A 17627-nucleotide genomic window follows, 5' to 3' on the forward strand; every position below is an offset into this window, starting at 1 on the left:
AAATCCAGTCCTTTCCTGGGTAATGTTCATTAGGGAACACTGTAGTAAAACATTGCGCAACAGAAAAAGATAAAACAAGTGTTTTCATATTGGATAAGTTCAGGTAGCACCTCCCCGTTTCCCTCCGTTTATGATCCAATGAACATGACCCTGGTTTGTCCTCTGGTCTGATCATGATCATCCCTTCCTCCTCTCTTTTCCTCTCACCATACATCTCTTCTTCTTTCCTGTAGATGTGGACAGCGTCGAGGAGGGTGGGCCCGACGGGGTCTGCTGTCCCGTGGAGGACGACGGCGGCGGTGGCTGGTACGGGAACGCTTCCGACACGCGCTCCGAGTCGTCGTACAGCGGCGACATTCATGACGACCATGAGCTGTTCCTCCACGGGGGCTCCTCCCCCACCCCCTCCCCAGACCGACCTCCAGAACACCCCGACACCTCGACTGAGAGCTCCCTGGGGGGCTGCCCTACGCCTGTCCACAGCCACCACCACCGGGCCTCCCTTGAGCTCCTGAGCCTGGGGGTGGACGGAGGGGTGTTCTCTGCCCAGGATACCCTTTCCTCCGTGGTATCCTCGCTCTATGGAGAGGCTGCCTCCGAGGCCCTGGGGAAACCCCTGAGTAGTAACCTGCGGCGCCTCCTAGAGGCTGGGTCGTTGAAGCTGGATGGGGATCTTCTGGGGAGAGTGAGAGGAGGGGGAGGAGAGTCGCCCCCTATAGGCTTAGCTCCAGCCCTGACCCTCTCCCCCTCCTCCCATCATGCTCAGCAGCTAAGTGCCCTCGCCCGAAAACTGGCAGCCAATAACAACAACAACAACAGTGGAGGCTCCGCTTCGGCCTCGCCCGCCTCTGTTGCCATGTCGACCACCACCATCAAGCAGGAGCCCTGCGACCCCTTCGCCTCGGTGGTCGCCCCGAGCAACGGCGCTGGCTTTGTGTGGGTGGGAGTGGCCGGTGACGGGAAGTGGCCCCCGGCGGGTTGTTCCGCCTCCAGCGGCGGGTCCAGCCTATCACCGGACTCGGCCATCCAGAAACTGAAAGCGGCAGCCAACGCGGTTTTACAGGACAAGAACGCCACCGTAGTGGCCTCGTCTACTTCCTCTTCATCATCCTCCTGCTCTACCGTACCCACCCTGGGAGGAGGAGGAGGGAGCCGGGGAGGAACGGACGACTCGGTACGCTTTGATGCCTTCACTTCCCCCTTCAGCCCTCAGTCGGCCAGCTCCACGCTAGCCGCCCTGTCCAAGAAGGTGAGCGAGCGCTCCCAGACCACCTCCTCATCATCAGACCACCAACACCAACCCTCCCCCGGCTCCTCCTTCCTCTCCCTGGTCTCTATGACTTCCTCGGCTGCGCTCCTCAAGGAGGTGGCAGCCCGGGCGGCAGGGAACCTCCTTGCTGATAAGATGGAGGCCCCAGCAGGAGGAGGGGCCATCCAGGAGGACATCAAGCCCCTGCTGGACAGGAACCAGAAGGCAGGGACCCCCACAGGGCCCCAGAGCACCATGGACCTGCTGCTGCCCTCCACCCCTAAGGGAAGGGCCAAACCCAGCAGCCAAGCAGGTAGGCTAATCCACCCTGACCCTACACAATTTCTTCCTGAGATGGCATTTGTTGTCTATAAGCCTTATGGTGAGTTTTTGGATATACAGTAGCGAGCTACATTCAGTTATTTTTTTCAGTTTTGTAAATGTAACAGTGAGTTTATCAAGATATTATGTCAGCTACGTTTTGTCGTCGTGACAAGTTTCGGAACATTGGAACGTTGTTAAGAACACTGGACCTTTTGTATAATCCTTGTGACAAACAATGTGCCGCCATCCATCGATCCCAGAAGGTTTTGTTTCTCTAGCAACGTTTTCTACAACAATGAACCGTTGTGGAAGACCTTCCCAGGTTGAACACAACAACAGCAGATTTTTTTTATGCATTTCAATCAGTTATTTCACCTTGCATTTGTCAAGGTTGTTTTGTCAGTTCATTTCACCTTGCACATCCTGAACTGTCCTCGGATATTAAATCCTCTTCAGCTTTTCAACTTGTTTGGAAACTATCGTTTACAGATATTCTCCAAGCGTTTGCTTAATATATGGAATTATAGCTGGTCTCTAAGCAAATGTTCGAATATTTTGAATCCCTTTATATTACACTTTAAGGACATACACATTTGATTTACTGTATTACGGATGCCCCACTTCATACATTTAAAAATATATATATATTTTTTTTCTTTCTAAATAAATAATTATTTAAAACTATTTTTGGGGACAAATTGCATGATTTGCTTCACAATTGTAGTGGTAGAGATTCGGTTCAATCGCGGTGAATCGAATCATGCGAATCAAAATAATAATTTGTGAACCGCGAACAGTAAAATGCAAAATGTAGTAGCCTTCCTTTTGGATTATGCCGCTATAAAACTTGTTTTGTAGATACTTTAATAAGCTGATTTCGGAAGCTAGCCAGTAGTCAGCTTGCAGTGAACTCTTCTAAGCAAAGATAAATGACTAAACTAAAATAGGTACATTTCCTTAAGAAAATGTGTGTCCTTGCTTCAGCTGTCCAAAAATGTATTTTTTATAGTAGTGGAAGGTGTTACATGAAGATTTCAAGCTGAAAAGAAGCTGAAGCAGTTCAATATAGTAAGAATAGGTCTGATTGCTTTAGTAGAATTATATATATTTCAACTAGCACATCAATCATGAACAATGGCAGAACTAGGCCTTCACTGCTTTCAATGGGGCTATTTAACACGGGAACCAATGTAGTTAATTAAGTGATGATGCCTGAAAAGCCGGTGTTTGGAGGATATATTGGCACGGGTTTGACTCGGGCCGGCAAACCGTGCCAATATATCCTCGAAACACCGGCTTCGAGGGAATTAACACTTTTATACAACGGGTTACCGGTTACCAACATATTCAAATAATGATTGACATATTTTCATTAAACACGTTATTTTGATTTATTTATTCATACTATTTCATCCTTCCACAATATATAGTCCCGAAACAAGTCTAGAGTTGCTACACAAGCCGGCTGGTCTGGAGTTCTGTTGGTTCGGTTGTCGGAGACGCGACCCAGTCGTTCAGTCTTTTTGTTCTTTATCTATGCACGCGACCCAGTCGTTCAGTCTTTTTGTTCTGTATCTATGCACGCGACCCAGTCGTTCAGTCTTTTTGTTCTGTATCTATGCACGCGACCCAGTCGTTCAGTCTTTTTGTTCTGGATCTATGCACGCGACCCAGTCGTTCAGTCTTTTTGTTCTGGATCTATGCACGCGACCCAGTCGTTCAGTCTTTTTGTTCTGTATTTATGCACGCGACCCAGTCGTTCAGTCTTTTTGTTCTGGATCTATGGACGCGACCCAGTCGTTCAGTCTTTTTGTTCTGGATCTATGGACGCGACCCAGTCGTTCAGTCTTTTTGTTCTGTATCTATGCACGCGACCCAGTCGTTCAGTCTTTTTGTTCTGTATCTATGCACGCGACCCAGTCGTTCAGTCTTTTTGTTCTGTATCTATGCACGCGACCCAGTCGTTCAGTCTTTTTGTTCTGTATCTATGCACGCGACCCAGTCGTTCAGTCTTTTTGTTCTGTATCTATGCACGCGACCCAGTCGTTCAGTCTTTTTGTTCTGTATCTATGCACGCGACCCAGTCGTTCAGTCTTTTTGTTCTGTATCTATGCACGCGACCCAGTCGTTCGTTCTAAATGTTCCATTGCCGCCATACTCGCTGGCAACATTCTTATCCCTTGCTTGCTAGCTAGCCAACTACGGCTAACTTTACAGTCACGTCAAACGGTGCAGACAGAATAACAACAGTGGCTGCATTTGTTTAAGCTGTTTTCTAGTGACATTTATTTGGATGTATCCATATCCATTGTCAGCAGCATACCACCCTGCATACCACTGCTGGCTTGCTTCTGAAGCTAAGCAGGGTTGGTCCTGGTCAGTCCCTGGATGGGAGACCAGATGCTGCTGGAAGTGGTGTTGGAGGGCCAGTAGGAGGCACTCTTTCCTCTGGTCTAAACAAAGATCCCAATGCCCCAGGGCAGTGATTGGGGACACTGCCCTGTGTAGGGTGCCGTCTTTCGGATGGGACGTTAAACGGGTGTCCTGACTCTCTGAGGTCATTAAAGATCCCATGGCACTTATCGTAAGAGTAGGGGTGTTAACCCCGGTGTCCTGGCTAAATTCCCAATCTGGCCCTCAAACCATCATGGTCACCTAATAATCCCCAGTTTACAATTGGCTCATTCATCCCCCTCCTCTCCCCTGTAACTATTCCCCAGGTCGTTGCTGCAAATGAGAAAGTGTTCTCAGTCAATTTACCTGGTAAAATAACGGTAAAATAAAATAAAAAAATAAAAAAACAATGAGCCTGGCATAGAAAATGTGCTCTCTCGTCCAGACACTGTTGTTCAGTTCAGAGGAGCTAGCCAACAACACAGCTAACACAACTTAATCCAGAAGCTGGAAAGATTAGCAAACTAGCTACACTTCATTTCATTTTACCCTTTTTCAATTTACTTTTCTTTGTATACATCCATAAAAATGATGCCAGCTGATTAATGATTTAGACTGGCTGAGAAACGCTGCCTGCCTCTCTCGTTCCGACTCCCGACCCCTACATGTTCATTACTATGGGACAGATGGAGATCCAATTTGAATATTGAAACAATGTTGCAAATGTCGCAGATTTATACTTTGTCGCAGGTTTATACAAATCTCTGCTGTTGAAAACTAAATGTTAGTCTAGAAGAAATGTGAGATAATGTCTAGAAGCTTTTTATAGTGGAGATCAAGTTTATAAATTGCCTGGCTGGGCTGATGAGACAGTGGATTGCGCAGGTAGATGGAACAGAGTAAATAGGCATTTTAACGTCATAGATTTAGCTGGTGGTAACTTGTGGAATAGACACCGGCTGGAATGAGCTTTTAACCAATCAGCATTCAGGGTTAGACCCACCCATTGTATAATTTGTAGGGTACCCTGACTAGGACTCAAACCCTGGTCCCTGTGACTCTCGTTATAAAACGGCTAAAATCTCTTGGTGAGGTTTCTAGGTTTGTATTTATTTTATTTTATTATGTATTTGAATTTTTTCGCTCGCTCACCCCACTTTTGATAGAGAGAGAGAGAATCCCCCTCCCCGTCTGGCCTGAGTCTGGGAAAAGGTCTGTGGGCCTGGCAGGATGTCCAACCCAATTGCGCTCGGCTCTGCGGTGTGTGCTCTCAGCACAGTAGGAACCGAGTGTCCATATCCGTGTCTGTTCTGCAGACGCTTCTGGCTCCAACAACCTCCCTTTACCAGTCACCTCTGTACAGACTGGTGGAGGTTGGAGCCAGAGGAGTCTGCAGTCAGGGCCTTCTCCTCTGTCCTCAGATCTGGCTCCAACAACCTCCCTTTACCAGTCACCTCTGTACAGACTGGTGGAGGTTGGAGCCAGAGGAGTCTGCAGTCAGGGCCTTCTCCTCTGTCCTCAGATCTGGCTCCAACAACCTCCCTTTACCAGTCACCTCTGTACAGACTGGTGGAGGTTGTTGGAGCCAGAGGAGTCTGCAGTCAGGGCCTTCTCCTCTGTCCTCAGATCAGCATTCAGCAGACTCCCAGCCAAACACAATCCCATCAGTTTACACTGGGCAGGTCCAGAACAGACTATGGTCCAGCACAGTACTACACAGAGCCATGACTACATGGAACTCTATTCCACAGCAGGTAACTGACACAAGCTGTAGAATCAGATACAATGAAACCTTATAGAACAGCAGGGACTGTGAAGACACACACACACAGGCACAGACACATGCTAACTCACGCACTCTGCACACATGTATACATGGATTTTGTGTTGTAGATATGTGGTAGTAGAGTAGTGGCTTGAGGACACACTTAATGGGTTGTGAAATGTAATGTCATGTAATATTTATAATTGTATATAACTGCCTTAATGTTGCTGGACCCCAAGAAGGGTAACTAACGGGGATCCTTAATAAATACAATACACACACACACACACACACACACACACACACACACACACACACACACACACACACACACACACACACACACACACACACACACACACACACACACACACACACACACACACACACACACACACACACACACACACACACACACACACACACACACACACTCTCTCTCCTGTCTCTCCTCTCTCAAAATGAGCAGCCTTTAGGGAGAACTGTGGAGTGTGTTCCAGGGTAGATGGATGGGCACTTTTGAAGGATTGTGTCGTAACCCTTAAGCCAAATCTAAAATGGCTGGATCAAATTGACTTGAGACGGATGAGAGGGAGAGAGGCAGTCAATGTAATATTCTGTGATCTGCATGTTAAAAAGGGTTGTCGGCGGTAACCTGCAGCCGTCAAGGTCGCGGTGGAATGCTGTACAAATGCAGTTACTTGTCTGGTGGCCAGACAGAAAAAACATGCCCTTGGTTATTGATTGTTTTGTTTTGTTTTATTGCAGTTGGCTGGTCTGGTATGAAATTGTTACACATTTAGCCTATATTTAGTCTTACATAAATCTGTGTAATTCTACATAGTTTAGACATTTCTTGATAATTGATCTTGATTGCCCTGGAGAGAGAGAGAGATAATCTGTTATCTGACGATCTGACCAGTTAAACGCCGTTCCATCTTCCACCTCTTCCCCCACATCCTCCAATGAGCAAGGAGTCCACGGTTATCTTCTCTCCTCTCTCTCCTCCCCCTCGCTCTCCTCCCCCTCTCTTCTCTCCCTCGCTCCAGTCGGTTGGGCCGCAGATGGCGGTTTATTGTTGCAAATAGGCAGTCTCGAGGTTTTCCACCCGGGGTCAATGAATGGCTGAGCGCGGTAATTTCACCAAACACTGATTACCAGATGTTTTCCAAGGAACAGGAGGAGAATACTTATGAAGCCATCGATGACAGGCCCGTGGTGAATTTGTAATGCAATCATGCCGCGTCCTAATAAGCCCAATTAAACGGCGTAATAGAGGCCGGAAATGAAGCCAACAACAATAATCGAGATAATAAAACATCCTTGAGTTTGACTTATTTTGTTCGCAGACACACAGCAGGCTTTGTTGAACGTTCTCAGCTTGAGGTGTCTAGAGGTCGTGTCTCACCTAGTAGAGGTGTGGGAAGAGTGACAAAGTCAGTAACCTTAGAGAGGCTCCATAGTCCTTAACTCCTCTCTGGAAAGGAAGAAATGGACTAGTGATGGGGGGGGGGTTGATAGTTGCATATCGCAATATTATTTTTGGACGATATTGTATAGATTTGTTTTAATAAAATCCAGGTAGTGTTAGCTAGCGCTAGTCGGCTGTACCTGCGCCATAACTAACGTATTTTTGATCCTATAGCTTGTTTTCCATCTTCTTTTTAAATAGGGAGCCAATATGTTTTCAGCACTTTTATTTTCCTGACTGATCAAGACTCGTGTTCTCATGGCTCTCTCTCTTGTCTCTCTGCAGCAGACATATGGTGAGCAATATGTTTGGAACATCAAATCGCAATAAAACTGCAGTGTATGGAATCGCAATACATATAGAATGGTGAGAATCGTAATGCATATCGTATCGGCACCTTAGTATCGTGATAATAACGTGTGGTGAAGTCCCAAGCAATTCCCAGCTCGAGAAATGGACCTGTTCCAATACTTCAGAAATGTATCCTTCACCTTCCTAGCTTCCTTCTTTTCTTCCTTGAAGTAATCACAGATCTGACATGGGCTGGATTGGGGAAAGCTATAAAGTGGAAACCTTACTTACACCTTACCAGTCACTTATAGTTCGGATAGGTGTACTGACATCAAGCAAACGAGGAAGGAATGATGCATTGCTTAAGTATTTGTTCAGGGGACTGTATGCACTAAATTACTTGTATTTTTACTGAGCTGCCCTTCTCAGCCAGGTATACCTTGGTAAATAATTATCCTGACCTCACTGGAACTCCCTGGTTAAATAAAGGTGAAATAAATGTCTCATCCCCTCTTTTTCCTCTACTCTCCCAGGTTCCCCGGGGGAGGACGGAGGGAAGCCGTTCCAGTGTCCGGTGTGTGGCCTGGTCATCAAGAGGAAGAGCTACTGGAAGAGACACATGGTGATCCACACCGGCCTGAAGAGTCACCAGTGTCCCCTGTGCCCCTTTCGCTGTGCCCGCAAAGACAATCTCAAGTCCCACATGAAGGTGAGATGATGGGAGCCTGTGATGCCTCCTTTGACCTTTGACCTGTAACCTCATCGTGCTATCCATCCCCTGAGGTCGTAATTGTGGAAGTGGTGCTAATGCTACTAATGGCTCAAAGGAAGGGAGGTGCACGCTCTAGTCAAAGTCACCTCTAGTGTAGCGGGGTAACGTGCCTCAAATTATACTGTAGTTAGTAGACAAAGCTACAGGGGGTTTTAACAAGAGCGAGAAGCTCCAGGTGTTGAGGGAATCCTTACTGTTTTACGCTCTTATTTAATCTCTTTTACTCATTTTATTCAATTATTTATTTGCATAGGGACAGATACAATTAGCCCGAAACATTGACACACGTTGAATGTACAACACGCGGATGCATTGCTCTATTGTACCTTAGGCAAATTTTCAGTGTCTTGTCCTCAAATGAGCATCATTGCTTTAAATGTTGTTGCCGTGACAATGCGGCGGTACCCCCACCACTCATCCTATCCCTGTATCCCAGGTCCACCAGCATCAGGACCGGGGCGAGACGTTCCAGTGCGAACTTTGCCCTTTCACCTCCTCGCGCCACTTCAGCCTCAAGCTCCACATGCGCTGCCACCAGCACTTCCCCCGCTCCGGGTCCGCCTCCGACGGGGTCAAGGTCAAGGAAGAGGCCACCACGGACACAGAGGGCGAGGGGTCACTCATGGGTGATTACAACCCCGGGGAGTCCCCTCTCCAGTCAGACGCAGGGAACCAGAGCTCCCCTGGAGTCTCTAACCACCACGTCTATATAAAAGAAGAGCCCCAGGAGAGGGAGCTGTCGGTGCTGTCGCCCTTCACCCTTTGCAGGGACAGGGAGCGGGAGCGGCCTGGTAGCAGTGGCAACTCCCTGGACCTCTCTATGGGGGGAGTCGTCTTGGGGGTGCGGTCCAGTCCTGGTGGAGGTCCAACGGCGGCGTCCCTCTTCAGCCCGGACATCACCACCAAGACAGCCACCGACCTGCTCATGAAGCTCTCAGGTAACCATGACAGCAACACACGTCAATAACAACACTCACTAACAGCCACCCAGTCCAACACCTATTCATCACTGAAGAGATTTCACAAAAGGTTTATGTAGGTGTTAGACTGGTGGGCAACTTTTGATGGCCATTTCAGGATTTTTGATCATCTTAGCATATTTCTTAGGGTTTCATCATGAATGTCAATGAACGTCAACTCATCAATCCAATAACCCCAACACCCCGCTTTGCCTCTCCAATAACCTCATCAACAACAAACACGCTATCGTTAGCCAGAATAATGCTAGGTATTATATCAGGCTTGTTGAGATGCATTCCACCGTGTTGTGACGATGGCAAAGGATCAGTTACTTTGAGACAATGGCTGAAGATTGATGGGGAAAGGTGTGCCCGAGGTTGGGTGCCAAGGTCGGGGTTGAGGCTGCCACTCTAACTCCTAATGCCAGCTAATTAGATTGAGATCTCCTGAACGAGGGATGCGGGAGAAGGAGAGGGACAAGGGATGGGGGAGGAGGGGGGAGAAAACCCTCGCAACATTAGATTAATTAAAAATGTATGCATAATTCATAAATTAAGAAGAATTCATAATTTGAAATGATTAGCGCCCTTAACTTCTGCTCCGTGACCCTGGCTAGGATGCGCCGTGCGATGTGCATCGCGGAGAGTCTGGGCAGGCTTAGTTAACCCCTCCCCCTCCGGTTCGGCTCCGCGCCGGTGCCCCCCGGGTGCCAGTCGCACTTCACTCCCAGACTTCGCAATCAAGCCAGGAAAGTCCCAGAGGAGATGGAGCCAAGATGGCGTCTTCTCTCACAATGTCAGCCCAGTGTAGAGTGGCGGACGGGCGGCGGACATCTTAGTTCAAGGGCGGCGTCATTCATGCAGTACCGGAGGGAATTTGAAAGATGGGAGGACACACTTTTGTTTTTAAGGAGCGGATAGTAGTGGACTTGAGTGATGTTAGAGATAACGATGATGTTTTAATAGAATACTGGTCCTTTTGATTACCGAGGGCTTTCATGATCATCTCTGAGCACGGTTAGTAAAAAAGAGAAGGGGGGGTTTGGCCCAAAGCTTTACTCAGATCTTTTGCACTCTTTGCTGGGCCATATAGCAGACAGGGAGGGGAGAGAGGAGGAGAAAGGGATGGTGGAGAGGTAAAGCTTCTTCTCAGGGGAACCTCGGGACTCTTTCTTTTGACCTCCCTGCCAAGAGCGATTGAGTGTGTACATGCGGCAGCTCATCTCCTGATTTACCACTGCTGTCACAGTGCCTGTCTCAATCCCACAAGGGCTGTAAAAGAGAGAGAGGGTGGGTGGATGATGGAGGGAGAGGCTGTGAGAGGAAAGAGGTGGAGGAGGATGAACAGAAGGGCTGTAAGAGCGAGAGAGGTATAGGATGGACAGAAGGGCTGTAAGAGAGAGAGAGGTATAGGATGGAGAGAAGGGCTGTAAGAGCGAGAGAGGTGTAGGATGGACAGAAGGGCTGTAAGAGAGAGAGAGGTATAGGATGGAGAGAAGGGCTGTAAGAGAGGTGTAGGATGGAGAGAAGGGCTGTAAGAGCGAGAGAGGTGTAGGATGGAGAGAAGGGCTGTAAGAGAGAGAGAGGTATAGGATGGACAGAAGGGCTGTAAGAGAGAGAGAGGTATAGGATGGAGAGAAGGGCTGTAAGAGAGAGAGAGGTGTAGGATGGAGAGAAGGGCTGTAAGAGAGAGGTGTAGGATGGACAGAAGGGCTGTAAGAGAGAGAGAGGTGTAGGATGGAGAGAAGGGCTGTAAGACAGAGGGGTGGAGGATGGAGAGAAGGGCTGTAAAACAGAGGGGTGGAGGATGGAGAGAAGGGCTATAAGAGAGAGAGAGGTGTAGGATGGAGAGAAGGGCTGTGAGAGAGAGAGAGGTGTAGGATGGACAGAAGGGCTGTAAGAGAGAGAGAGGTGTAGGATGGAGAGAAGGGCTGTGAGAGAGAGAGAGGTGTAGGATGGACAGAAGGGCTGTGAGAGAGAGAGAGGTGTAGGATGGAGAGAAGGGCTGTAAGAGAGAGAGGTGTAGGATGGAGAGAAGGGCTGTAAGAGAGAGAGGTGTAGGATGGAGAGAAGGGCTGTAAGAGAGAGAGGTGTAGGATGGAGAGAAGGGCTGTAAGACAGAGGGGTGGAGGATGGAGAGAAGGGCTGTAAGAGAGAGAGGTGTAGGATGGAGAGAAGGGCTGTAAGACAGAGGGGTGGAGGATGGAGAGAAGGGCTGTAAGACAGAGGGGTGGAGGATGGAGAGAAGGGCTGTAAGACAGAGGGGTGGAGGATGGAGAGAAGGGCTGTAAGACAGAGGGGTGGAGGATGGAGAGAAGGGCTGTAAGACAGAGGGGTGGAGGATGGAGAGAAGGGCTGTAAGACAGAGGGGTGGAGGATGGAGAGAAGGGCTGTAAGACAGAGGGGTGGAGGATGGAGAGAAGGGCTGTAAGACAGAGGGGTGGAGGATGGAGAGAAGGGCTGTAAGACAGAGGGGTGGAGGATGGAGAGAAGGGCTGTAAGACAGAGGGGTGGAGGATGGAGAGAAGGGCTGTAAGACAGAGGGGTGGAGGATGGAGAGAAGGGCTGTAAGACAGAGGGGTGGAGGATGGAGAGAAGGGCTGTAAGACAGAGGGGTGGAGGATGGAGAGAAGGGCTGTAAGACAGAGGGGTGGAGGATGGAGAGAAGGGCTGTAAGACAGAGGGGTGGAGGATGGAGAGAAGGGCTGTAAGACAGAGGGGTGGAGGATGGAGAGAAGGGCTGTAAGACAGAGGGGTGGAGGATGGAGAGAAGGGCTGTAAGAGAGAGCTGTAGGATGGAGAGAAGGGCTGTAAGACAGAGGGGTGGAGGATGGAGAGAAGGGCTGTAAGACAGAGGGGTGGAGGATGGAGAGAAGGGCTGTAAGACAGAGGGGTGGAGGATGGAGAGAAGGGCTGTAAGACAGAGGGGTGGAGGATGGAGAGAAGGGCTGTAAGACAGAGGGGTGGAGGATGGAGAGAAGGGCTGTAAGACAGAGGGGTGGAGGATGGAGAGAAGGGCTGTAAGAGAGAGCTGTAGGATGGAGAGAAGGGCTGTAAGACAGAGGGGTGGAGGATGGAGAGAAGGGCTGTAAGACAGAGGGGTGGAGGATGGAGAGAAGGGCTGTAAGACAGAGGGGTGGAGGATGGAGAGAAGGGCTGTAAGAGAGAGCTGTAGGATGGAGAGAAGGGCTGTAAGACAGAGGGGTGGAGGATGGAGAGAAGGGCTGTAAGACAGAGGGGTGGAGGATGGAGAGAAGGGCTGTAAGACAGAGGGGTGGAGGATGGAGAGAAGGGCTGTAAGACAGAGGGGTGGAGGATGGAGAGAAGGGCTGTAAGACAGAGGGGTGGAGGATGGAGAGAAGGGCTGTAAGACAGAGGGGTGGAGGATGGAGAGAAGGGCTGTAAGACAGAGGGGTGGAGGATGGAGAGAAGGGCTGTAAGACAGAGGGGTGGAGGATGGAGAGAAGGGCTGTAAGACAGAGGGGTGGAGGATGGAGAGAAGGGCTGTAAGACAGAGGGGTGGAGGATGGAGAGAAGGGCTGTAAGACAGAGGGGTGGAGGATGGAGAGAAGGGCTGTAAGACAGAGGGGTGGAGGATGGAGAGAAGGGCTGTAAGACAGAGGGGTGGAGGATGGAGAGAAGGGCTGTAAGACAGAGGGGTGGAGGATGGAGAGAAGGGCTGTAAGACAGAGGGGTGGAGGATGGAGAGAAGGAAGGGGGGTGGATAAAAAGACAGAGGGAGAGATCATAGCCTTGCTATGAGAAAGGCCGCCGTAGGCAGACCTGGCTCTCAAGAGAAGACAGGCTGTGTGCACACTGCCCACAAACTGAGGTGGAAACTGAGCTGCACTTCCTAACCTCCTGCCAGCCTCCTGCCAAATGACCATATTAGAGACACATATTTCCCTCCGATTACACAGATCCACAAAGAATTTGAAAACAAATCAAATTTTGATAAACTCTAAAATCTACTAGGTGAAATACCAGAGTGTGTCATCACAGCAACAAGATTTGTGACCTGTTGCCACAAGAAAAGGGCAACCAGTTAAGAACAAACACCATTGTAAATACAACCCATATTTATGTTTATTTACATTCCCTTTAGTACCTATACTATTTCCACATCGTTACAACACTGTATATAGACATAATATGACATTTGAAATGTATTTTATTATTTTGGAACGTCTGAGTGTAATGTTTGCTGTTCATTTTTGTTTATTTCACTTTTGTATATTATCTACTTCACATGCGTTGACAATGTTTACATATGTTTCTCATGCCAATAAAGCCCCATTGAATTGACTTGAACTGATAAAGTGACAGACGGCAAAGGAGAGAGAAAAAGAGGGCGAGTAGGAGCTGACTGAGTTCCCCAGGCATAAAGAAGCCAGTGAACTCTCTCTGACCTCAAATTTTAGGCTGCCCTGATTATCCTCTGGGTGTTACGACCAATCCCCTTTGATTTCTCCCCCGCACGGCAACTCTGACACATTCTGATTTGAGAGGGGAAAGTTGAAAGTCCGCGGAGGTACTTTGAAATGCGCGGATGGTGCCCGGTTAGAACGCTACTCGCAGGACCCCTCAGACGGGTAATAATGGCGGTCCCCAGCGAGTGTGACCCCGGGCCGGGTGTGAATAATTGGCACGCCGCTGAAGCAGGGGCTTGTGGGAGGAAGTGTCGTTGGTGCTGAGGGTGTCTTATTTATCTCAGAGGAAAGAGAGAGTGAAAGAGAGCGAAAAAGAGTGAAAGTGTTGGATACAGTGTTTGATGCAGTTGGAGTATCTTAGTGATGTAGTGTGTGTTTGTCGGTGTGCGAGTGTGCTTGTGCGTTCACACGTTTTATACCCAACCAATATGTCTACATAATATACTGTAAGATATCCAGTCACCTATTCTCTCATTCAGATATTGTTTAAGATTCATCTGACAACACCTGTCGGGGTGCGCAGACACAACATGTTACAACCTCTTCTCAATAATGTATTTTCCTCTCGACCACTACACATGAGCAGAGTCAGCCAGCCAGTCAGTCAACACTTCTCATATGTGACCTCTGGTCCATCCTCTCTGCTGTCAGCCCTCAGTATCTACACTACTCTGTCCAGCTCAGTATACACGCTGTCAGCTATTGTTGCTGCCCTCCACTCCACCTGCCTGCCCATTGTTTGTGTGTGTGTGTGTGTGTGTGTGTGTGTGTGTGTGTGTGTGTGTGTGTGTGTGTGTGTGTGTGTGTGTGTGTGTGTGTGTGTGTGTGTGTGTGTGTGTGTGTGTGTGTGTGCAGACACTAGCCCAGCAGCCACCTCTTTCTCCTCTTCTCCTGGAGAAAACAGGAGCCAGTTGTTAGAGGGGGAGCAGGCCAGCGTGACAGAGGTGGAAAGCTAATGAAGTTATTTGACGGCAGGCCCGGCCGCAGAGCGAGAGGTGAGGCGCATTGGACAAGCGTCTGGCAGAGAGACGGATGAGGCGAGAGGAAGGAAGTGTGGCTGGAGAGGAGAGAGACAATGGTAAAGAGAGGTAGAGGGAACGGTAGGAGGGAACGGTAGGAGGGAACGGTAGGAGGGAACGGTAGGAGGGAACGGTAGGAGGGAACGGTAGGAGGGAACGGTAGGAGGGAACGGTAGGAGGGAACGGTAGGAGGGAACGGTAGGAGGGAACGGTAGGAGGGAACGGTAGGAGGGAACGGTAGGAGGGAACGGTAGGCGGGAAAGGTAGAGGGAACGGTAGGCGGGAACGGTAGGAGGGAACGGTAGGAGGGAACGGTAGGAGGGAACGGTAGGAGGGAACGGTAGGAGGGAACGGTAGGAGGGAACGGTAGGGGGGAACGGTAGAGGGAACGGTAGGCGGGAACGGTAGGAGGGAACGGTAGGAGGGAACGGTAGGAGGGAACGGTAGGAGGGAACGGTAGGAGGGAACGGTAGGAGGGAACGGTAGGAGGGAACGGTAGGAGGGAACGGTAGGAGGGAACGGTAGGCGGGAAAGGTAGAGGGAACGGTAGGCGGGAACGGTAGGCGGGAACGGTAGGAGGGAACGGTAGGAGGGAACGGTAGGAGGGAACGGTAGGAGGGAACGGTAGGAGGGAACGGTAGGAGGGAACGGTAGGAGGGAACGGTAGGAGGGAACGGTAGAGGGGGAGAGGGAACGGTAGAGGGGGAGAGGGAACGGTAGAGGGGGAGAGGGAAAGGTAGAGGGGGAGAGGGAAAGGTAGAGGGGGAGAGGGAAAGGTAGAGGGGGAGAGGGAAAGGTAGAGGGGGAGAGGGAAAGGTAGAGGGGGGAGAGGGAAAGGTAGAGGGGGGAGAGGGAAAGGTAGAGGGGGGAGAGGGAAAGGTAGAGGGGGGAGAGGGAGAGAGGGAAAGGTAGGAGGAGAGGCAAGGTAGAGGGAAAGGGAGGGGGAGAGGCAAGGGGGAGAGTGAGAGCAAAAAATTAACAGCAGGAGGAGTAGAAAAAGGGACAAAAGAACAAGAAAGCCAGAGTCTGAGGTGGAGCGTGAAAAAGAGAGAGGAAAAAAAGAGAGAGGGAAAGCAGTGTCCGGCTGGTGGCATGTCAACAGGGCGTGAAAACAGAGACAGGCTGATAGCACCATCACCCCTGGGCCACAGACAGACAGAGATGGGATGAACCCTAGTGTACTACTACTACACACGATGGGGAAGCTGCCACTGAACCGCTACATTGAAGGCAGGCAGAGATGGATAGTCACCTCTCAGCCAGAGACAGTAAAACTGCTACTCACGACACGGGGCTGCCGCAGACCTGCTACACTGGCGGCAGAGATGGGATACATATTCATTCACTCGGGCCAGGAAGGAATCTCTACTACACACAGGAGGCTGCCACTGACGAGGTGCCCTCGCCTGCTACACTGGCGGCAGAGATGGGTTACATCTTCATTCACTCAGACCAGGCCAGGCAGAAAGCTACTCATCACATCACCCAGAGATGGCTGTTGGTTATTTCCTCAACTCTGACCTAAACATCGACAGCATTCGGGGGGAAGTTGACGTGCTAAAGCGTGTGCAGAGGGGAAGTACTGTAATTCGACTTCTGTAATTTTCTTTGGGTGAAATAAACCTAGGCACAGCATATCACCATGAATAACAGCTTAAACTGTGGTGATTGGTGGTGGTAGCAGCAGCAGTAGTAGCAGTAGTAGTAGTCGTGGATGTAGTAGCAGTAGTAATAGTCGTGGATGTGGATGTGTAGTAATAGTAGTAATAGTTGTGGATGTGTAGTAATAGTAGTAATAGTCGTGGATGTAGTAGTAGCAGTAGTAGTCGTCGTAGGAGCAGCAGTAGTAGTAGTAGTAGTAGCAGTAGTAGTCGTGGATGTAGTAGCAGTAGTAATTGTCGTGGATGTATAGTAATAGTCGTGGATGTAGCAGTAGCAGTAGTAGTAGTAGCAGCAGTAGTAATAGTCGTTGATGTGTAGTAGTAGTAGTAGCAGCAGCAGTAGTCGGATGTAGTAGCAGTAGTAATAGTAGCAGCAGTAGTAATAGTCGTGGATGTAGTAGCTGTAGTAGTAGTAGCAGCAGTAGTAGTCGTGGATGTAGTAGTAGCAGTAGTCGTGGATACAGTAGTAGTAGCAGTAGTAATAGTTGTGGATGTAGCAGTAGTAGTAGCAGTAGTCGTGGATACAGTAGTAGTAGCAGTAGTAATAGTTGTGGATGTAGCAGTAGTAGTAGTAGTCGTCGTAGGAGCAGCAGCAGCAGTAGTGGTAGTAGTAGTAGCAGTAGTAGTCGTGGATGTAGTAGCAGTAGTAATTGTCGTGGATGTATAGTAATAGTCGTGGATGTAGTAGTAGCAGTAGTAGTAGTAGCAGCAGTAGTAATAGTCGTTGATGTGTAGTAGTAGTAGTAGCAGCAGCAGTAGTCGGATGTAGTAGCAGTAGTAATAGTAGCAGCAGTAGTAATAGTCGTGGATGTAGTAGCTGTAGTAGTAGTAGCAGCAGTAGTAGTCGTGGATGTAGTAGTAGTAATAGTCGTGGATACAGTAGTAGTAGCAGTAGTAATAGTTGTGGATGTAGCAGTAGTAGTAGCAGTAGTCGTGGATACAGTAGTAGTTGTGGATGTAGTAGTAGTAGTTGTGGATGTAGCAGTCGTTGTAGTAGTTGTACTAGTAGTAGCAGTCATTGTAGTAGTCATAGTAGCAGCAGTCGTTGTAGCAGCAGCAGTCAGAGTAGCAGCAGCAGTTGTCATAGCAGTAGTAGTCGTCATAGCAGTAGTAGCAGCAGTCGTCGTAGCAGTAGTAGTCGTCATAGCAGTAGTAGTCGTCATAGCAGTAGTCGTCGTAGTAGTAGTAGTCGTCGTAGTAGTAGTAGTCGTCGTAGTAGTCGTCGTAGTAGCAGCAGCAGTCGTAGTAGCAGCAGCAGTCGTAGTAGCAGCAGCAGTCGTCGTAGCAGCAGT

The 17627-nt window shown here is 49.2% G+C and overlaps 1 protein-coding gene across 4 annotated transcripts in view; it reads left to right on the top strand.

Annotated features, from left to right (window-relative positions):
* Nucleotides 1-233: 233 nt before the first annotated feature.
* LOC129855592 (zinc finger protein 827-like) overlaps nt 234-17627 on the top strand; it is a gene marked incomplete at its 5' end in the record, with an annotated part of 69459 nt that continues 52065 nt past the window's right edge. For 3 of the 4 annotated variants that reach the window (XM_055923420.1, XM_055923423.1, XM_055923424.1), the window contains 3 exon segments: nt 234-1562; nt 8028-8203; nt 8703-9204. In XM_055923420.1, the coding sequence (XP_055779395.1) occupies nt 234-1562; nt 8028-8203; nt 8703-9204 (2007 nt within the window). 4 annotated transcript variants of the gene reach the window in all.

The sequence above is a fragment of the Salvelinus fontinalis genome, chromosome 5 (assembly GCF_029448725.1).
Source record: "Salvelinus fontinalis isolate EN_2023a chromosome 5, ASM2944872v1, whole genome shotgun sequence".
Taxonomy (NCBI): Eukaryota; Metazoa; Chordata; class Actinopteri; order Salmoniformes; family Salmonidae; genus Salvelinus; species Salvelinus fontinalis.